Here is a 23,157-nt window from a genome sequence, read left to right on the forward strand (position 1 = left end):
AAGCCTGGTGATTTGGACCTTGTGATCTTATCAATGGCCACTACTTCCCTCATGTCAGTATTTTGGATGTGCAGGCAACATCCCATGTAGCAAGTATTTCACTTCTAGAACACTATTCCTGGAAAAACAAATTTAAAAAGTGATGGCAAAGATGGTAGCACATGTGGATCTCCTCTTGACTGTGTAGATCCAGATATATGTGTGTGTCTGTATGTGTCTTTCTGTTCAGGTGTATACACATGAGTTTAAGCCCCAGCTTCCAATGTCAGCTCTTAGGTTTTCTCCCCAGAAGCCTAAAGTCCAGCTGCTTATGGGGAAGAATTTAAAAACAAGAAATCTGTATTCTGTTTTAGGATGCACACCTGGTTTTCCAGAATCTACTATCTCTCCAGCAACTACTGTTATGCTGTCTCAGAGCTGTCACTACCAAACAAGCGTGGATGGCCAGTAACATCAATGGAATGATTCTTTGCTTCAGTCCTGACATTTCAGCTTCTATTTCCTGCTGTGATAAAGAAGATAATGAATATGATTTGCTATCTGGCCTGCCATTTCTTTGAATTGTCAACATTTAGTAAGAATTTTCGGAGAAGGCAATGGCACCCCAGTCCAGTACTCTTGCCTGGAAAATCCCATGGATGGAGGAGCCTGGTGGGCTGCAGTCCATGGGGTCACTAAGAGTTGGACATGACTGAGCGACTTCCCTTTCACTTTTTACTTTCATGCATTGGAGAAAGAAATGGCAACCCACTCCAGTGTTCTTGCCTGGAGAATCCCAGGGACGGGGGAGCCTGGTGGGCTGCCGTCTATGGGGTCACACAGAGTCGGACACGACTGAAGCGACTTAGCAGTAGCAGCAGTAAGAATTTTCCTTGGGAATTTCTTCTACCCAAAATGGGACAAAGGATGCCAGGTGTGGACTAAACATGTTTCCTTAGGGATGGAGATAGAGTTTCACTGAGCCATTCCTTCCTCCATTTGGTCTCCTCATCCCTATTCCACACCCTGGCTAGATGACAAGTTCAGCTAATTTCCATACAAGTTTTTCTGAGGGCAAATTTAACTGGCTACAATTGAAGGCCAATCCCCGCCAAATGCCCTAATCAGTGCAGAGCTCCAACCACTGATAGAATTTTATGTAGGAAATCTATGGTAATCGGAAGTAATAGTATGAAGAAACTGATACATCCCCTGGAACTTATGACTTCTGTGGGGCCAGAAAATACCACTATAATGGTGACTGAGTTTATAATACTAGGGTTTGGAGACCTCAAAGCATTGGCTCCCCTGCTCTTCTTGGTGTTTGGCATTGTCTACCTAGCCACCATTTCTGGGAATCTCCTCGTCATGATCCTGGTGAGCACGCAGCAGGGTCTCCAGACACCAATGTACTTTTTTCTGGCAAACGTCTCATGCCTAGAGGTCTGTTATACATCCAATATCATGCCCAGTTTGCTCGTGGACTTGTTGAGAGAAGACAGTGATCTCCATGGTAGGTTGTATTATTCAGCTGTACTTCACTGAATGTTATCTTCTGGCAGTGATGTCATACGACCAATACCTGGCTGTCTGCCGGCCTTTGCAGTATCCAGCACTAATGCATGGAACTATATGTTTGAGGCTAGTAATTGGCTCATGGGTTAGTGGCTTCACAGTGGCAGCTGCAGTCCAGGCTGCTATGGTATCCAGCTTGACCTTCTATGATGGCAATGAGATTGACCACTTCTTCTGTGAAGCCTCTGGAGAAGCTCTCCTGCTCAGATCCCCAGCTAGTCACTCTGGTCTGCATGAATCTAACAGCACTGGTGACTCTAGCCCCATTTGGAATAACCTTAGCCTCCTACTGGAAGATTCTCTTCACAGTCTTGCGTATACCTTCCGTGACTTGTAGGCAGAAGGCCTCCATTTGTTCTTCTCATCTAGTGCTTGTGACCCTGTTTTATGGGACCTTGATCCTAGTCTGTGCGCTGCCCTTCTCTGGCCAGGTGCCAATTCTCAACAAAACTGTCTCCTTGCTCTATACTGTTGTCATTCCAGTGTGTAACCCCCTTATCTATAGCCTCAAAAACAAAGATGTCAAGGAGTCCCCGAGGAAGCTGAGGGTTTGATCCTACAATGATGAGCTCCATTCAATCAACAAAAATTATGACAGTCTGAAGGCCTGATTAGGAAAGCACAGGGTAAATGATAATCTTCATAACCTGAAATATTGATTAATCTCTGAATCATCTATTTAGCTGATTTGGGGGAAAAGTTAGTATATTTGTCTTGGTTGCCCTGAAAAGAAATCAAACCAGTCCATCCTAAAGGAGATCAACTCTGAATATTCATCAGAAGGACTGTTGTTGAAGCTGATGTGAAGAGCTGACTCATCGGAAAAGCCCCCGATGCTGGGAAAGATTGAAGGCAAAAGGAGAAGGGGGTGGCAGGGGATGAGATGGTTACATAGCATCACTGACTCAAGAGACATGAATTTGAGCAAACTCCGGGAGATACTGAAGGACAGGGGAGCCTGACATGCTACAGTCCATAGGGTTGCAAAGAGTCAGACACAACTTAGTGACTGAACAACCTTGAGGTGATCTAGTTTTCCTTGAGTGAACTGATACTGTGAAATGGGAGGAGTACTTCCTAGGTGGTGGGAGGGGAGCCATTCTAGGACAGACAATGAATAATGCTGCATACAATCCCCTCAGAACCTCAATCCTGGAGGTAAGGATTGGCAGGTGTGCTTTAGTTGTGTTCAGTTTCTTCTCTCTGTGTGTATGCGTGTGTGTGTGCCTTATAAATTAGACTGGGAGACCTCGAGGTTGGAGGAGGAGTGGTAACTGTGCTACCGCAGGAGGAACTGAGAGTTTCCTAAACGAAGAGAGCATATTTATTTGCTTAGCACTCAGGCTAGAGTTCTGGTGGTGAGACTGACTGTGGTAAATGGCTAATAGTAATACTGCACCCATATTTGGCCTAGGACTAAGAAAGATGAAAGTAGAATCTAATAAAATATACAGAAACACACTAGAAGGATAGTTTTGGAGGAATGTGCATTAAGCACTTAGAGCAATTTGTTAGACGCGTAGATTGCCTCAAGGCTCTCTTTTCTAGTTGAATTTTCTTTAGCATTCACAGCTACTCACTGTGTTTTTCTTTCTTTATGCACCCCTCCCAGATCTGCCTTCTGCTGTGTAACTAAGTTACCCTTGATGGCCTCACTTGTGCTTTTGTTCCTTATTGTTGTATCAGTTACCAGCTACCAAACATCAACTGACATATTCAAGCTACATTTGAAGAGAGAAGGGAAGCAAAAAGACTCTGCTAAAGGAACAATCAAAAATATGTGTTGAGACTAATATTATCCAGGTATCATGCTAGGTGCTAGGAATAGAACAGTGAACAATGTAGATAACAGCTTCTGACCTCAAAAATTTCATAATCTGATGGCCTTGGTTTTCAAATTACTCAGAGCTGATATTTTTACATTGCTTATCGACTGTAGTTTTGAAAGCACTGTCTATAAAGAATATCCCTGCACATAAAGTCACAATATTTTTATTTACCTTAAAGAATAATTTTATAATTAATTCGAAACACATTACAAACAAAAATTAATGTAAAGACCTAATGAAGCTTTCAGTATAACATATGAACAAACACAAATGTTCAGAATGTCCCTTGCTTAGTTAAATATACCCCTTTTTTTCCTTTAAGACCCAACTCAATCACTACCTTCTTTCAGAACTCTCCCTGCTGTTTTGCTCATGTAATTTCTCCCGCGTCAGAAGTACTCTATTCCCCTTTATTTGACAAGTAAGCATGCACTGCTCTTCACAGTTCTGTGTACATGCCTTATCTTTCCAGTGAGATTATGAACCCTTTAAAGACAGAGATAGAAGGTCATTTCTAGCTGAACTCTCAAGTATCCAGCATAGTACACTTCACACAGTAAACATTTGATACTTGTCCTCACATGATCAAATCCAAGCTCCTCAGCATGAGAGTCAAGTCTTCTATGACCCTGTTCCTGCTTCCTTCCCCAGTCTCATCTCCCACCATTTCACAATTTACCCATATCACACAGGTGCATCCTTACTCTTGCCTTTTGTCTGAAAACTCCTGCCCATATTTGTTTTTCACCTGGTTGATGTCCCATTGATTTTAATACTTGGATTCATCATAATCCTTACCAGGTAATCTTACCTGATTGTTTTTCCCATCCAACACATTAGGTAAAGTGATACTCTCCTGTATCCCCAGGGGATTCATTGTGGACCTACGTTCAAGGAGTAATCACATTATCTGGTGTGTTACCACTGCATTTTCAGTGCCTAGAGCTATAGGCATAGCTCTTATTGACATAGGAGACAGACAATGACTACTAGTTGAAAGAAGAGTTGAATGGTTATATGTCTTCCTCACTTACTAGATTATTATTATTTCACTGACTTCAAGTACTACCGTTATACTGACAATTCTCCATAATTTAATACTGTGATACATGCTATAAGGGAAAAACATAGGCTGCTAGGAAGGCATATAACAAGCATACATAATTTGAATTGTGTGGGAGATATGACAATTTATCTGATAAAGCAGGGGAGAATTTCAACAGAGGGACTAGCTAGCAGCAGGGTCTTGCAGTAGTAAAGACTTTAGAGTGTTTGGGGAACAGAAAAAAGCCTAGTGTGGTTACAACGAAGTGATCAAAGGGGAGAACATCATAGATGGGTCTGGAAAAATCAGCAGCAACCAGATAATACAAGACCTCACTTCATCTCATTGTAACTGAGATTAGAACTCTTTGAATCACTTTTAGTAGAGTGACAGAATTCGTATTGTGTTTTAAGATCACTCTGGCTGCTATGTGGAAAATGACTTTTAATGGAACTGGAGGGCTAATAGACATTGAAAAACCAATTAGGACACCGTTACAATGTTAGCAGTGAGAAACAATGGTGGTAAGGACTAGAAGAGTAGTGGCAGAGATGGGGAAAAATGAATTGAACTCAATATATTCAAAGGTAGAATCTGTAGAGTTTGATGAGGGATCAAAAATAACTTAGGTTACAGGTTTGTGAATTGAATATGTGCTTGTGCCACTCACTGGGATGAAAGAACCCTGGAACAGGACTAGATATGAAGAGAAATGTGTGAGAATATACTGATATAGCAGTGGATGTTAAGTATGTAGTAAATATACTATTCTCAACTCAGAAGAGCTATCTGGGCAAGAAATATGAATTTAGAAGCCGTCAGCATGTAGATGGCAGTTAAAATCATGGAAATGGGGGGAATCATGTTGAGAAACAGTTTAGAGAAAGAAGAGAAAAGAGCCAAGAACAGGCCCTTGTGAATGATAGAGAATCTGCCTGCAGTGTGGGAGATATGGGTTCGATCCCTGGTTCGGGAAGATCCCCTGGAGAAGAGAATGCCAACCCACTCCAGTATTCTTGGGCTTCCTTGGTGGCTCAGATGGTAAAGAATCTGCCTGCAATGTGGAAAACCTGGGTTCAATCCCTGGATCAGGAAGATCCCCTAGAGAAGAGAGAATGGCAACCCACTCCAGTATTCTTGCCTGGAGAATCCCATGGACAGAGGAGCCCAGTGGGCTACAGTCCATAGGGCCACCAAGAGTCAGGCACAATGAGTGACGAACATGTTTACTTTCACTTCAGAGGAAGAATAAGGGTGAGGATGATACAGAGAGGTAGCAGGAAAACCATGTGTGTAGGCTCATGCAAGTAGAGAGAAAGGAGTGTTATAAAGAAGAAAGCCTGGTAAGCTATACCAAAGGCTGCTTAGAGGAGGGGTAATCTGAGGACAGAGAAGAGTCCATTGCCTCTGGTGACATGGAGGACATTGATGACCTCACTAAAAGGACATTTCATAGAGTGATGACTGCAAAAGTCATCCTGGAGTGAGATACAGAAATGAATAAAAGGTGAAGGAAAGAAGACACTGTGTGTAGATAATGTTTTGGAGAAACATGGTTCTAAAGGGAAATTGATTTGGTGAGAACAAGTTGCTTAAAGAAAGATGTTTGTTTTTACAATGTGAAGCAATAGAAAATATTTTAATACTATTAGGAAGAAGAACTTATTAGAAAGAGAGAAGTTGAAGATGTAGGAGATCAGAGGGTTATAGTATTTCATGGTCCCTGCAAAGACTAGAAGGTCCAGGGTCCAGTGTATATGTGAAGGGATTGGCCTCTGATCAAAGGAATGACACTTATATTGTGACAAATATGTACTGAATACTTACTATGTGCTTGGTTTTGTGTCAGGTACTATTACAACAATGCATAAAGCACACTCCCTGCCATCACATAGCTCACAGTTTCAGTTCAGTTCAGTTCAGTTGCTCAGTCATGTCCAACTCTTTGTGACCCCATGGACTGCAGCACACTAGTCTTTCCTGTCCATCACCAACTCATGGAGCTTGCTCGAACTCATATCCATCGAGTTCGTGATGCCATCCAGCCATCTTATCCTCTGCCGTCCCCTTCTCCTCCTTCCCTCAATCTTTCCCAGCATCTTTTCCAATGAGTCAGTTCCTTGCATCAGCCAAAGTATTGGAGCGTCAGCTTCACCATCAGTCCTTCCAGTGAATATTCAGGACTGATTTCTTTTAGGATAGACTGGTTTCATCTCCTTGCTGTCCAAGGAACTTTCAACAGTCTCATCCAACACTATAGTTCAAAAGCATCAATTCTTTGGCACTTAACTTTCTTTATGGTCCAACACTCACATCCATGCATGACTACTGGAAAAACCATAGCTTCGACTAGACGGACCTTTGCTGGCAAAGTAATGTCTCTGCTTTTTAATATGCTGTCTAGTTTGCTCATAGCTTTTCTTCCAAGGAGAAAAAATGTCTTTTAATTTCATGGCTTCAGTCACCATCTGCACTGATTTTGGAGCCCCCCAAAATAAAGTCTGTCACTGTTTCCATTGTTTCCCCATCTATTTGCCATGAAGTAATGGGACCGGATGCCATGGTCTTAGTTTTTTGAATGTTGAGCTTTAAGCCATCTTTTTCACTCTCTTCTTTCACTTTCATCAAAATGCTCTTTAGTTCCTCTTCGTTTTCTGCCATAAGGGTGGTGTCATCTGCATATATGAGGTTACTGATATTTCTCCTGGCAATCTTGATTCCAGCTAGTGCTTCATACAGCCTGGCATTTCACATGATGTACTCTGCGTATAAGTTAAATAAGCAGGGTGACAATATACAGCCTTGACATATTCTTTTTCCAATTTGGAACCAGCCTGTTGTTCCATGTCCAGTTCTAACTGTTGCTCCTTGACCTGCATACAGATTTCTCAGGAGGCAGGTAAGGTGGTCTGGTATTTCCATCTGTTTAAGAATTTTCCACAGATTTTTGTGATCCACACAGTCAAAGGCTTTGGCATAGTCAATAAAGCAGAAGTAGATGTTTTTCTGGAACTCTCTTGCTTTTTCTATGATCCAATGGATGTTGGCAATTTTATCTCTGGTTGCTCTGCCTTTTCTAAACCAAGTTGAACATCTGGAAGTTCTCATTTCACGTACTTTTGAAGCCTCACTTGGAGAATTTTGAGCATTACTTTGCTAGCGTGTGAGATGAGTACAATCGTGCAGTAGGTTGAGCATTCTTTGGCATTGCCTTTCTCTGGGATTGGAATGAAAACTGACCTTTTTCAGTCCTGTGGCCACTGCTGAGTTTTCCAAATTTGCTGGCATATTGAGTGCAGCACTTTCACAGCATCATCTTTTAGGATTTGAAATAGCTCAACTGGAATTCCATCACTTCCACTAGCTTTGTTCGTGGTGATGCTTCTTAAAGCCCACTTGACTTCACATTCCAAAATGTCTGGCTCTAGGTAAGTGATCACACTCTTGTGGTTATCTGGGTCATTAAGATCTTTTTTGTGTAGTTCTTCTGTGTATTCTTGCTACCTCTTCTTAATATCTTCTGCTTCTGTTAGGTCCATACTGTTTTTGTCCTTTATTGTGCCCATCTTTGCATGAAATGTTCCCTTGATATCTCTAATTTCTTGAAGAGATCTCTAGTCTTTCCCATTCTATTGCATTCCTCTGTTTCTTTGTATTGATCACTGAGGAAAGCTTTCTTATCTCTCCTTGCTTTTCTTTGGAACTCTGCGTTCAGATGGGTATATCTTTCCTTTTCTCCTTTGCCTTTTGCTTCTCTTATTTTCTCAGCTATTTGTAAGACCTCCTCAGACAACCATTTTGCTTTTTTACATTTCTTGGGAATGGTCTTGATTACTGCCTCCTGTACAATGTCACCGGAGAAGGCAATGGCACCCCACTCTAGTACTCTTGCCTGGAAAATCCCATGGACGGAGGAACCTAGAGGGCTGCAGTCCATGGGATCGCTGAGGGTCGGACACGACTGAGCGACTTCACTTTCACTTTTTACTTTCATGCATTGGAGAAGGAAATGGCAACTCACTCCAGTGTTCTTGCCTGGAGAATCCGAGGGACAGGGTAGCCTGGTGGGCTGCTGTCTATGGGGTTGCACAGAGTCGGACACGACTGAAGCGACTTAGCAGCAGCAGCAGCAGCAGTACAATGTCACGAACCTCCATCCATAGTTGTTCAGGCACTCTATCTATCAGATCTAATCCCTAAGTAAACATAAAGTTATAATTATATTGATTGATGCTATAAGTATAGCTTCCTATGTCAGTGCTGGGGAAAGAAAGAGAGAATCATTGTTATGAGATGAATTTTGTTCCCCAAAGAAAGATATGTTGAAATCCTAATTCGCACTGTCTTAGAATGTGACCTTATTTGGAGATATGGTCTTTACAGAGGTAATTAAGTTAAAATTAAGTCTTCTGGAATATGACTGGTGCTCTTATAAAAAGAGGAACTTCAGACAGAAACACACACACACACAGTAAGACACCACATAAAGATGAAGGCAGAGACTGCAGTGATATGTCTAGAAGCTAAGAAGCACCAAAGATTGCCAGCAAACCACCAGAAACTAGGAGAGAGACATGGGTTAGATATTTCCTGCCCTCAGAAGGAATCAATGCTGCCTTAATCTGGGACTTCTGGCCTCTAGAACTAGAAGAAAAAAAATTCTGTTGTTTAGTACACTCAATTTATGGTACTTGTTATGGCCACTCTAGCAAACTAATACAGGCACCCAAACTAATCCGAGGCAAGGGGTTGGTCAGGTTAAGGGAAGACTTCGAAGTAGAGGTGTTATCTGAGCTGAGTCAAATAAGTAGGGTTGCATGGGTGGGGCCTGGGGAGCCATTCCATATAAAGTGATCATCTGCAGTGGTTTGGATGTGAAAGAGAGTGTGCATGTCCAAGCTACTGCAAGTAATCCGACATGGCTGGATCTAGCGAGTGTGGGCAACGGTGGTGACAACTGAGAACTGAGAAGCTGGAGCCGGTTCATGAAGGGCCTTCTATTCCAAGCCAAGGAATTTGGACTTTATCCTGAAGCCAAAGGGTAGCCTTTAAATATTCATTCTCCGCCCCACTATTCACCTGCCTAACTCCATTTTTCCAGGAAAAGTTTTCTCACATCTATTGTGGAACTTCTCACAGAGAAATATGAAAAACAACTTGCTTCTTGACCTCAAATACAAAGCTTACTCCTTGAAAGAAGGGACTATGTTCTGTTTCCTGAAATACATCCAGTGCCTGGCAAGTGCTTGACATGTAATAGTTGTTGTTGTTTAGTGGCTCAGTCGTGCCCAACTCTTTGGGACCTCATGGAATGTAGCCCACCAGGCTCCTCTGTCCATGGGATTTCCCAAGCAAGAATACTGGGGTGTGCTGCCATTTCCTTCTCCAGGGAATCTTCCAACCTGGGATTGAACCTGAGTCTTCTGCATTGCAGGTGGATTCTTTACCGCTGAGCCACCTGGGAAGCCCTTAACACGTAGTAGTCTCTCAATGAATAGTTGTCCCGTGTGTTCCTAGGGACAGCATTGGGACTTCTTAGCTCTCTTTGGAATGATATTCCAAGACTTTCATATTTTCTTTCATTCTTCTCTCCTCTTCTTCCTTCCTGCCACTGATTACCTTCCACCAACCTTCCACAGTTGGCTCTCATTTCATTTCACTTGGTTTTCTCTTTGGATCAAGGATCCTGGGAGCTTCTGGTCTGCTTTCCCCCACCCCGAATCAGTACTCCCCACATCAGGCAGCCTCTCATGCATCCAGGTTCCTACTGTCCTCAGGGGAGCCTGGTTCACACCACGCTGAGACCTGCAGCCCAACCTTGTCACCTTACTTCTGCCCTTTAGTTCTGCCCAGACTAGTGCTTAACTTAGCCTAAGCAGGGTCATTAGGTCAGTTTCAAGGAAGTAGCTCTGGCCAGAATCGACCAAAGAACAGGTGTCAGCTTTGGCAAGAGGATGCAGTTGAGGCTACAGGGTGGGTAATGGCATTGCTAGGCTCAACAGGTGGGCAGGGTCAGGTAATCCGGACAATCTCTAACTGAGCCAAATTTGATCTGTGCGCCCGCCATTGAAAAAGGCAAAATAGAGATCCAGAATGGGAAACTAGGAACAATGATAATCAAAGTAAGATGCTAGCGGAAACCAGGTGTTCAAGTCAGATTGAATTCATTAAAAAATGTACCTCTCCTCACATCTGCCCATTTCTACGTGCATAAACACACCCTAACTGGGGCAATCACACACAAACACACATATGCATCCATGCACACACCACACACAGAGACCCATACCCACAGTGACAGAATCTAGTGTGACCTGCTTTGGTTGGCAGATACTATAACACTTAATCTGTCTGCAACTGGCTGGGAAAGAAGCTCTTTATACATGCATGTCTGAAATAATAGAAGCACCACTTAAAATAAAAATGTCCTTTATAATTTGCTTCAAACAGATAGCTTTTGGTTTTCTTATACCAAAATGAGCCTGATACAACTTTTTCTGAATGATTTCAAGCCATCTTTAAGGGCACTCATTATTGGGGGCTGGGCTTAGACGTAGGCTGTTGTTAGGAGCCATGTCGAAATATATTAAACTCTTTATCCCTCCACTAAACGGCCCCAGTGTAAACATTCTATTTACATAAACAGTCAGATTATCCATATATGTGCAGATACATATGGGTATGAATATATACACACACACCATCTTTCACATAAATGTCTCCCTACAAAATGCACAAAAATCATTCTGTGTCGATACACACACAGTGCATTTACTTACAAGCAACCTGTGCACTCCCTGAAGTTAAGTTTGTAAGTGGCTCCCTTTCTTTCGTCATTTTCCTTCCTTCCTTTGCAGACTAATTTTTAGGATTAAGGAGTTAGTGCAGTATTCACTGCAGAATTTGGTGGTTTTAATTGGTCGCACATGACTTAGTTAAAGGAGGCATTTTAACTACAAAGAACTTTACTAGGAGATGTGCTCAGGGGGAGTTATTAAAAGCAAGTCCATAACAGCTCCTTGGGAGGCTATTATTTTGCACTTCTCCACGCCCCCCCAAGAGGGTATGTGTACTATCGGTAACAAGGTGAGAGGAAATTCCCTGACTTCATTAGAAACCTGGAAAAATAACTTTTCCTCCCCAATATCTTCCTTTTTTGCTGGAACACATTTCCTCTGAAAAGTGGTATGGCAAAATGACCAGCCCCAAGTATCCTTTTTGTCTAATAAACTCTCTGGAGGTTTAGGATTTATCCCTAGAGAATAACCCCCTCCCCCACCACACACAGATGCAGCAAAACAGCTACCTCATTAACTCGAAGTTGTTAATAACTGGGATACCACCTACACTGCTAATATTCCCATGTGTGCCGCTTCAGGGAGGGGAGAAAAAAAGTTTCATGAATATTTCACCATCATTTGCTTTATTTACATGTAAATAATGTGCTCATTACAAGCCCTTATCTGTTCATTGAAGCCAGCCTGGCAGAGCCTAGTGTGACACGCTTGGTTGGCAGATACCTTAACACCTGATCTGTTTGGCATTGGCTGGCAAGGAAATGTTTGCAAGTACATGTCTCAGATAATAGAAGTGTGCTTGCGGTGGCCAAGTCCTTTTCATTGTAATTGTTTCAAATAGATGTCTCTATGGTCTTAAAAGTTATTTATAGTTAACATATAATATTAGATTAGTTTTAACTGTACAACACAGCAATTTGATATTTTTATGGATTATGAAATGACCGTCTCAATGAAACCAGTTACCATCCATCATCATACAAAACTGTTACATTACTGACTATATACCCTATGTGTACATTACATCCCCCTGACGTATTTAAGCTGAAAGTTTGTATCTGTTAATCTCCTTATCTATTTTGTCCATCCCTCTCTTTTCATGCCAACTGGACCTGACACAATTTGCCCTGTTCAAGTTGACTCCAGGTCATTTCTAAGGACACTAATCATTGAGTTGGGCTGGAATATAAGGTATGTCCTTAGTATATCAGACTGTTTAATCATCGAATAAATGGCCACAGGCTATCTTATTTTTAAAGACATATCCTGTCTTCTTTCTAAAGTTTTTGCTTGCTGATTATATTGTTTATGCCTCCAGTAGCCCTTTGATGTCTTCTATTCTATCCTAGGCTCACAAACCATGCTGAGTTACAGTTTTGTATAAAGTAAGACTGAGAGCCTTAGGAGTTTTTCTGTAAGTACTCTGCATGAGTTTTGATGTGTGGATTTTATATAATCTACCCACTCCAGTACTCTCGCCTGGAAAATCCCATGGATGGAGGAGCCTGGTAGGCTGCAGTCCATAGGGTCGCTAGGAGTCGGACACGACTGAGCGACTTCACTTTCACTTTTCACTTTCATGCACTGGAGAAGGAAATGGCAACCCACTCCAGTGTTCTTGCCTGGAGAATCCCAGGGATGGGGGAGCCTGGTGGGCTGCCATCTATGGGGTTGCACAGAGTCAGACATGACTGAAGCGACTTAGCAGCAGCAGCATACAAGATTTTGCTGCTCTCAGGTTTATAAAGGTTAATTTTTAGAGTTTAGCTTTGAAAGTATTAGACAATTATAGTTTCTAGGAAGGGAACTTTCAGATAAGTGATATATCATTATAGTTAGGGTTAATATAGACAAACTAAACCTCATTAATTTGGATTCCCCTATTTTATAATCTGAAACTGTCTTATTTATAAACTAGGTTAGGAGTTTATTATTTCACCAGCTACAAAAAGAAAGGAGATAGTTGGTGGTAAATTAATATCTTAGAATCACATGGGTAATGTGTTTCATTTACACAGGAAGCCAGTATTTGTTGCTGCTGTTCAGTCACTAAGTCGTGTCTGACTCTTTGTGATGCCATGGACTGTAGCATGCCAGGCTTCTCTGTTCTCCCCTGTCTTCTGGAGTTTGCTCAAATTCATGTCCATTGAGTCAGTGATGCTATCTAACTATCTCATCTTCTGCCGCCCCCTTCTCCTACTGTCTTCAATCTTTCCCAGATCAGGGTATTTTTCCGTGAGTTGGTTCTTCACATCAGGTAGCCAAAGTATTCATCAGCTTCATCAACAGTCTTTTCAACGAATATTCAGAGTTGGAAACTTGACTATATTTATCTATTTATTAGTATGGATCCCATTAAGCCATCTACTTGGTAAAACAATTCACTGTATTTATTTGGAAATAACAATAACAAACAATGAGACCTCAGTTAATCAATCCGCTGAGAAAGAAGTTCATCTGCATAAAGTCAGCCTGGTATACAGAGACATCAAGAACTAATGGAAGCCCTCAGTCCTTAGCTAGTGGTAGTGACAGTTAAGAAAAGAGAGAGCCAAGGCCATTTTAGTGGGGAAGTTAAAGGTCAGCAGTGTCTTTAGCTCAGGAATAACGGGTGTGGGGTCATGTCCCAAGGAAGCAGGAATATACCCCACAAGCCTGAGAGAGTCTCAGCCTCCCCTTGGAGCACAGCTGGAATGGAATATGTTTCTGACATTTCTCTGTGAAGCGAGTTCCTGAAAAAGAAGAGTCAGTATTAGCGGTATTCCCTTATAGCTTTGAAAGAAATTCTGACTTTTCATTAAGTCAGACTGGCCTTCCCACCAATTAATAGTGGACAGCTCAACATGTGCTAGGCATCATTCAAGCCTTGTGAACTTTGCGGGTAGATATCATCTCACTGTATAAATGAGGAAACTGTAATTCGGTTAAAGTGATCCACCTAACCAAGGTAGTGAATGGTGAAATTAGGTTTCAAACCCAGTTCTAACTCCACAGCCTGCTATCTTAACCATTACCATGTACTGTAGTTCCTCAAGAGATAGGATAAGACAAATATTCTTGGGTGCTATAACAGGTACATGTCAGTAACTAAGCTGAGACTCAGGGGTTCTTCAAAGCCCTCCTTACCTATATTCAAGCCCATGGAGCAATGACCTTCAGCTAGTCCTGGCCTGGGATGATGACTACAAAATGCACAAAAGAGAAAGGACAACATAGGTGTCCTAATTTCTAAAATAATCATCCTTGAGTCTTCCTCTATGCAATCCAAATGGACATTATTGCTCAATGTTTGAAACTGTGACCAAGGCCAACCTGGAAACATGCTTTAACTTTCAGGAACAAAATTGTCAACATCAGGCAATCAGTCATGCGCTAGCTAGCACTGGGGGTGAAATTCATGCTATTTTCATGTCATCGAAAAAATAAGTGGCTATTGTTTAGAGCAAAAGATCAATATCAACACTGTGTGAAATGAATTCGCAAGTGTTAAGAGATACTTATGAGAGGGTGAATAGCAAGAATTGCTCTTGTGAAGAGCAAGAATTGGTTCAGGAAAGATGTCCATGATGATGTACGAATTATCTTCTAATCATTGATAGGACCCCGATAGAAATAATGAAAAGGTCAAAGATTTGCTTTGTTAAATGTCTATGCCTTACAATAGGAAGAACGTTGGCTGGAAATCCAATTCGGATGAAGAAGCTAACTTATTTTGGAAGAAACCCTAAACACAAGCAAGTTTCTGAAAAGATATTAGTGCATTTTGAGTAATGAATGAAAACAGGAAGGACTCGACATTTGTACTGAACTTTCAAGGGAAGTTGGATAAAACAAAGTATTCTCAAGCAGAATAGTAACCAGGGTGGCAGATGGCTTTTCTAGTATATCGAAGAAGTGAAAGCTCTAGAAACCTCAGAGTCAAATTCAGTGTGCCAAAGATCCCAAAATGGGTGCAGGACCCAACTACACATAAGGATAACTATTCTTCCAACAATGACACTATTCTGCTAACAATGATTATGCTATATATGTAGAATTCAATTCTCAAAGACAGGCAAGCAGGCTAATAGGTAGTCATTCTATAGTACTATTAGACTTATATGCCTGGCTTTTTCACCACAACAGTGCTGAGGTTGGCAATTTTTCAATTTTAGTTGTGGCTAAGGGCATTAAAAAAATCCCTGTGGGTTCAGCTCTGTCCTTGGCTCTTGGAATAATTATAGTCTTGCACATGAGAAATAGTAGAGATTCAGTCTTACTCTGACTTTTGCATCCCATAAATTTATTGGAGTCCTGCTTAATTTCCTATAACTTCTTCTAGAATCCAAATCTCTTATTTGGTTCCCCAATTGACAATCCATTTCCCCTGAGAGTAGCATTCTGATTTGCTTCTCTTCATGCCTTTCTAATCCTTGTGTGTGTGTTAGTCACTCAGTCATGTCTGACTTTATGTCACCCCATGGACTGTAGCCTGCCAGGCTCCTCTGTCCATGGAATTCTTCAGGCAAGAATACTGGAGTGGGTAGCCATTCCCTTCTCTAGATGATCTTCCCTACCCAGGGATCGAACTCAGGTCTCCTGTATCTCCAGCATTGCAGATTGATTCTTTACTTCTGAGCCACTGAGGGAGCTCCTTACTCAGGACTCTGTCCCTTACTTTAGAATTATACTTCTATCAGCTCTGAGAACCTCCTGGATTCCTTCTGCTTATTTCTTGTGTTGACTTCTACTATTGCCACTTCCAGGTGTCCCTGACATTTTGGTCACCTCTTTGAGTTCGTTCCATAATACTTAAGCCCTTTTTAGAGTTAATCTAAGCCCTGATGGCCTATCTGATCTTCAGATTGTGGCCATCTCTGATTTGACCCATAAGCCTGGACAACATTTAATGACTCATAATGTTAAGAATAATAGAGATAATAACAATAATAATAATAATCATTCTTTGAATGATACCCTCGATCTCCAAAGTTACTTTACTTATCAGACTAAACTCAAAGGGACTTTTGGCCATTTGTAGAATGTAAATCCATCCTCAGAAGATGAAAGTTAATCTCAGCTGAGGAAATTCAATAGAATGTATCTAAGGAGCTAAAGAAAATACTCAAAAATAAGTTCCATTGATTTTGTTTTTAGAATCAGTCGAATAATTATATAGTTTCCCAGTGGACTTCAATGAAAGGGACAACTCTCATTTGTATATGTAAATTTTGATGTCTTTGTCACATAATCCCTCCAATTACTTTAGTAGTACTGTGAAACACCATTTGATATCAGTTTTGTTAAACACTAATCTTGACCAGCTAGAATAGTAGTGATATCAGACATCATGTCCCCACACTTTGCTTTTGTCTTCATTCATGTTTTTGCCAGGAATGATCTTGCACTACAGATGAAGTTGGGCATAGAAGATAAATTTGAAGAGTCTATAGAACTTGAAAAGCAGAAGAAACACTAAAGCTTAGAAACAGTGGAGCCCCCTGCCAGAAAGCCCTAAATATTGTTTGCCTCTATTCTTGGTTTGTACTAAAATTAATCTGTGAATCCCACTCAGACCCCAATTCATTTGCTTGGGTTCCTGATGATACTTGTCTAACTCTTGGCAGTACTCTACTCTTAAGGTACTGACATCTGTCTCTAGGTCCTCTCTCTGGAGTTCTAGTTCCAGATATGATACTCTGGAACACAATTATAACCTTTCAAAATTAGTGCCATTGCCTTGAGAGCCATGCAGCCTCCCCTACATCCTAGCCTAGCCATCTCGTAAAAAAAAAATCTAACATGGATGTGTTCTTAATTTTGAGGCAAGTACTGTTGGCAAACTTCTTTTAAGGCAAGACTGAAGTCTGTGTTGCTTCTTCATTACCTTAACTTGCTCATTCCAGATTTCTTCTCCCTCTTTCCTGAGTGAGGAAAGTACCAGCAAAGTAGCAGCATGGAGGTACCAGCAAGCCATCTGGCCAAAACAGCGAGGGTTAAGGTATAAATTGAAGCTGGAGCTCTTCTAATCTAGTATGACAGTTTGTACTGATCAGGTTAATGAGGATAATTTCTCTTTGGCTTGTACAGAGACATGAGAATATAATCTGACCTGCTATTAATTACTCTGTCCAATCATTAACATAATGTTTCACTGAATAGAGAAAGACTATTCACACTGCAGGAGCAGTGTATCAACCAAAGCACCATAATAAAAAAAGTCCTGCCTTTTGTGTTTGGCAGGGAAGCTGTACTATCACTGTGAGAAGGACATGCACTTTGACGTGTTTCTCACCAGTAGGGATGAGTTGTCCTGAGCCGTACACCCTCCTCCAGTTCCCTCGGGGAAATTACACAGAGTTGTGTGATGATTGGCACAGAATAGGGAGGTACACTGTGGTTTTGGGAACAGAGTGAGACTAATCAGTCCACAACAAGATTAAATAACTGCATCTTGAGTGAGAGGAACATAAGGCTTTATCAAATAAATAAAATAACTTTAGATGGCTCTTTTTCATTCTTTTATCAACAAGTATTTATTGAACAATTATTCCTTGTTAAGCTCTGTGCTGGGCACTAGGGATGTAGTATTCAAACAAAACAGACACAGATCCTGCCTTGTGCAGTTTTTAGTCCAGGTAGAGGATGTATGTATGTGTGTGTATATATATATGTGTGTATATATATATATATATATATATATATACATATATATAATCTCATGCAGAATATTCTAGTGCAGCTGTGAGAAATTTATAATGAAAAAGTGAAAAAGCTAGGAGGCTCTAAGAGCATATGATAAAGAAACTGGGTGGAACTTAAAGAATGAGCCAAGTAAAAAGTGAAATAAGGAAGGGAAGAAAGAATAGTATCCATGAAAGTTATGAGGAGGCAAGCAGGTTTGAGGAACATCCAGGAAGAAAATGAGTTCAGAGAGCAAAAAAGCAACAAAATGTGAGACTGAGAGAAGTGTTATATCTTTTTTGGCCATGAACACACTCTAGATGGGCTACAGGCCCTTGAAAGTTGACAGGTTATGTTGGTCACTTCCATGGGGCATTCGGACTTTTTCCTAAGGTCACTGGGAAATAGTTGATGGTTTCTAAGCCAAGTTGAGCTTAGACTAGTAGATTAAAAAAATTTTTTTTCCATATAGCTAACACACCAAACAAACCCCTCAACTATCTCAGAAACCTGGATTCAAGAATAAAAGAAAGACATGTATGGATGGAAGAGATGTAGCCTTTCCACTCTACGTCTGCACAGAAGGCTAGGCAGAACCCCTGAGAGGCCAAAAAGTAATTACACTTCTACTCTGGATCCATGTCTTAACCACAAGGAGTGTGTTCTGCAGGCTCTATTTTCTAATTGAGGGTAATTATAAGAAGTTAAAGCTAGATTAGAGACAATTAGACCCTATACAAGAGGGAACTCTGTGGGTGGTCAGGAAGGGAGTAGGAAGAACCAGCTGGGAAAGTGTTTTCCAAACCACTTGGCATTCTTTGACTCATATTACAGGAGGAGGTTTTTCTCGGGGTGGGGCGGGGGGAAGGAGTCCATCTGCTCCCGTGTGGTGCCTACCTGGAGGGCAAGCAGGTGAAATAGGAAAAGACAGACATCACTGACAGCCAATCAAGATTGCCTTTTCCTCAAGCCAAAGTGCTAGAAGCCAATAAGTGGAAACAAGGGGAAAGGAAGGGGAAGGTCCCATTACCATTCAATTTAAGACATCTTATTTGAGCAACTACTTTTTTTGTGCTGCTCTGGATCTAGATGCTGTGGGAGATACATGGAGCAGGTGATCTTCCCTTTAGAGGGTTTCCAAGTCTATTTGAGGTATTTTGTGTGGCTGGAGCACAGAGGGAGAGAAGGAGACTGGTGAGGGGTGAGGTCAAGAGGTGGCCACAAGCCAGGGGGAGGGCTCTGACTCTTTTTCAGGGGCACTGGAGAACCATGGAGAGTGATAAACTGAAAGTATAGTGTCAGGTGTGGGTTTAGGAGGGTACATCTGGCCACTGTGGGGAAGGTGGATGAGGGGGCATGGCAAGGAGCAAGATTAGGGGGCTCAGTCAGAGCTGCCTGTGGGGGGAGTTGGGGATGTCGATGACCATGAGGAGAAAAATGAGGAGGAGAGGCCAGAAAAAAAAGTGACTTGTTTTAAACTCTCTTCATCCACCAAGCCTCCATTGCTTTGATTAGTCATTGATTCATTCAATCAACAAATAATTATCTTGCCTCTGTGTAGAGCACACTGATAGGGGGCATCAAGAATAATAAGGATGATATTATTCCAGTCTTCAAGGGGCTTGATTAACTACCTATTGAAATGAGCAGAACAGTCAATAGCTGCTCTACGATTTTAGACATGGTTCTGATCAGCGGAGAGGCAGACAATCTAAGAAACAACAGCAGGCAGCGTGAATGTGCATAAGCCCTGAGGAGAGGCACAGTGGAGGGCACCTAAGTTTGTAGGAGAAGGGTATGGTGGCTGTGTGCTTATGTAGAGGTGTGTATGTGTGTGTGTGCATACACAAGGGCACATTGGACACATGCACATAATGAAACCAAAAACCTTAACACCAATAGATATTTCTATAACACACACACAGCAAGAGAGACAAAGACAGAGAGATAGACTTTTGCAGCAAGCAAATTTGGGTGTTTTGAATTTTCCCCTAAGAGGCATGGTAGAAGAGCCAGAGAGAGTCACTTGTCTGGCAAACTTATTTTACCATGCAAGGATTACCCTGGAATTCCCAAGAACATTAGGTATGTAAGGATTTGGGGAGGGTTCCTACTCTGTTGGCTCTTTCCCTTGAAGGAGGGAGCAGCAGTGGGCTGAGCCCCCAAGTACTCAGCCTAGTGCTTGGTGTCCTTCATAGAAGCCCAGGCTGTTCGGAGAAAAAAAAACACTCCCTGGGGGTGGTGGGGGCCCCGAGCTCCCCTTAGCAGATGCCCAGTGACTCATAAGCCTTCTCACTGCCTTCTGAACATCCTTGTTTCTCAGGCTGTACACGATGGGGTTGACCATGGGAGTGACCACAGTGTAGAACAAGGAGAAGATCTTGTTCAGGACAGCAGCCTGGGTTGCTGCGGGGATGGCATACACCGTTCCCAGTGTTCCATAGTACAGAGTGACCACTGTGAGGTGGGAGGAGCAGGTGGAGAAGGCTCGTTGCTTTCCTGCAGCTGATGGAATCCTGAGGACAGCAGCCACGATGTGGATATAGGAGGCTACGGTGAGTAAGAAGGGCACCATGGTGACAAAGGAGGCCAGGAGGAAGGTGGTTTTCTCCACAATCTCAGTATCAGAGCAGGCCAGCTTCAGCACAGGGGCCAGGTCACAGAAGAAGTGGTCAATCTTATAGGTTGCACAGAATGGCAGCTGAAAAGTCATGGCAACAGTGACCACAGGGGTTAGGAAGCCACCCAGCCAAGACCCGCTTGCAAGCAGGACACACATGTGGAGGTTCATGAGCGATGGGTACTGGAGGGGGCTGCAGATGGCAAGGTAGCGGTCGTAAGACATGGCAGCCAGAAGAAAGCACTCAGCTACTGCCATGGAACCGAAGAAGTAAAACTGGACCACACAGCCCACAAAAGAAATCACCTGGGGACCTACGAGAAGGGTCTGCAGCATCTTAGGGGCAATAGAGGTAGTGTACCAGATCTCAAGGAAGGAGAAATTGGACAGAAAGAAGTACATGGGGGTTTGGAGGTTACGATCAAGGGAAATGACGATAAGGATAAGAAGGTTCCCCAGCAAAGTCACTACATACATTCCCAGAAATATCCCAAAAAGAAAAAACTGTAACCCATGGAGACTCCCGAATCCCAGCAGGAGGAATTCTTTGATTGTGGTCAGATTACCCATATCTGTGAGATTCACGCATTAGACCTGAGGAAAGGAGAGACATATAGCCAGTTGGAAAAAGAGCCATACTACTGGAGGTGGGTAGCACCATCAGATACATCATATATGATAAAACTCAAAGACCCTGGTTTTTCTTGTCTGGAATAAATTTCCTGTTTTGTTCTACTAGGTGTATTTACCTAATAGCCACAGAGAAATCAGAAACTATGCCCTGGAGAGTTAACAGAGAGGATGTCTCTTTTGCTCTTTTCCACTCTTTTCCTTGACATAACCGGTGATGAATCTACCTTTGGGAGTCTCACAGTGGGAGGCAAACATGTCTTAATGGGGACATGGCAAGAAAGCTCTCAACTCCTGAAACTCAGCTTTTAAGACTCAGTGGAAATGTGACTCTAAAATTATAAAATAACACTGGAATTCATATCACCCCATCTCCCCCCAAACCCCTAAATCAGGGTGGATTTCACCAGGAATGTAATTGGAGGGTGGAGGGGAATTCAGAACTATTGATCTTAAAGTACCTGTAAGAAAAATAAGAGTTTCTGCCAGGCTCTGGGGACATGTAGCTGATTGCTTCCATGGCATCAAATTCCTATGGAAATTGAGGGGAAAATGTATGTAAAGTTATTCACTTGAAATGTTAGAGAAAAATAATGTTCCATCCTTCATAAATGAAAATGACATTCCTGACTCACAAGCAGTAGGATGTGCATTTAGAGTTATTTTTTTCCAGTAGCAGGCATGGGTTAGCAGTGAGTCATGAAGGCAGCTCCCCCATCCCCACAAGCATTCCTCCCCCACCACACTCAAAGACACAAATTTGTGAAATGGCTGTCTGGTCTTAGTGCTTGAGCCGTGCAATAGAATTAACAATCAATCTGTGCTGTGGCCTAACTTAGAGGTAAATGGGAGGCCAGAGGTAGGGGCTTGGTTCAGCTGGTGTTGTAGGCTGAAGGCTCAGTCTGTGACCAGGAAACAGAGCAAAGTCATCTTTACTGCTTTGCTTGGGGTGATGACAACGTGTCCCTAAAGATTACAATTAAGTCATATTTTTGTAAATGAAATCCTACTTTAAATCCACTCGGGGAACTGCGTATTCAAAGAGCTCATTAAGAATGCTTCTGTGACATGAAAGAATTCCTCCATAATTTATCCTTTGTGCTAATATAAATTGTTAATACATTGGGCTTGTGTAAAGGAAGGTCCACCTCTAACGGGGATCTCCAGGACATTCAGGGAGCCTAAGATGGTACTGAATATAATTACAGTGCATAAAGAAAATCAATCAGCAAGTGGAGTTGTCCCTGGGGGTGATGACTGCTTCCTAATTGGGGGATTAAGCTGCAGTGTCCTATTACTTACCGTTTTACCCTGTCTTCAGAGACTGGCAGCCAGCATTCAGAACTGAAATTAGCATCATTAGGTTTTTATCATTCAGTCCTAAATCTCATTAGTTCATAATGAATAAGCTTGATTTTTCCCTTTTGATTTACAGGTATGGTCTTTAAATGCCTCCAAATTCAAAGGCATACTAGCTTCCCTAAATCCTTGCCCATCCTCTCTTTCTTGCAGTGAAGACATTAATGCGGCAAAACAGAGGTTTCAGCTCAGAATACTATTCATTCATTCAGTCACTCATTCACTCACCACATATTTTTAGACACCTACTCTGTGTCATATATTGGGCTAGGTAGGCACTGGAGATAAAATTATGAACAGAAAAGTAATGGTCTCACTGTTTTCAGAACTTACATCCTACTAGTGGAGGTGATTTAAAAAATAACAGTAAAGCTACTATTGTGATCAATTCTATGAGGGAGAAAAACTGGGTCTTAATATAAAAAACAATACAGGGAGTTGCTACTGCTAAGTTGCTTCAGTCGTGTCCGACTCTGTGCGACCCCATAGATGGCAGCCCACCAGGCTCCCCCATCTCTGGGATTCTCCAGGCAAGAACACTGGAGTGGGTTGCCATTGCCTTCTCCAATGCATGAAAGTGAAAAGTGAAAGTGAAGCCGTTCAGTCGTGTCCAACTCTTCGCGACCCCATGGACTGCAGCCCACCAGGCTCCTCCATGCA

General features: G+C 42.0%; 1 protein-coding gene across 1 annotated transcript; it reads right to left on the reverse strand.

The window, feature by feature from the left end:
- Positions 1–20,058: 20,058 nt before the first annotated feature.
- On the reverse strand, positions 20,059–21,078 carry LOC139181255 (olfactory receptor 6N1-like). Its single transcript, XM_070784163.1, has one exon. It carries the CDS (start codon positions 21,076–21,078, stop codon positions 20,059–20,061), a length of 1,020 nt encoding a protein of 339 aa, XP_070640264.1.
- Between the last annotated feature and the right edge of the window lie 2,079 nt (positions 21,079–23,157).

This window comes from Bos indicus, chromosome X (genome assembly GCF_029378745.1).
Source record: "Bos indicus isolate NIAB-ARS_2022 breed Sahiwal x Tharparkar chromosome X, NIAB-ARS_B.indTharparkar_mat_pri_1.0, whole genome shotgun sequence".
Taxonomy (NCBI): Eukaryota; Metazoa; Chordata; class Mammalia; order Artiodactyla; family Bovidae; genus Bos; species Bos indicus.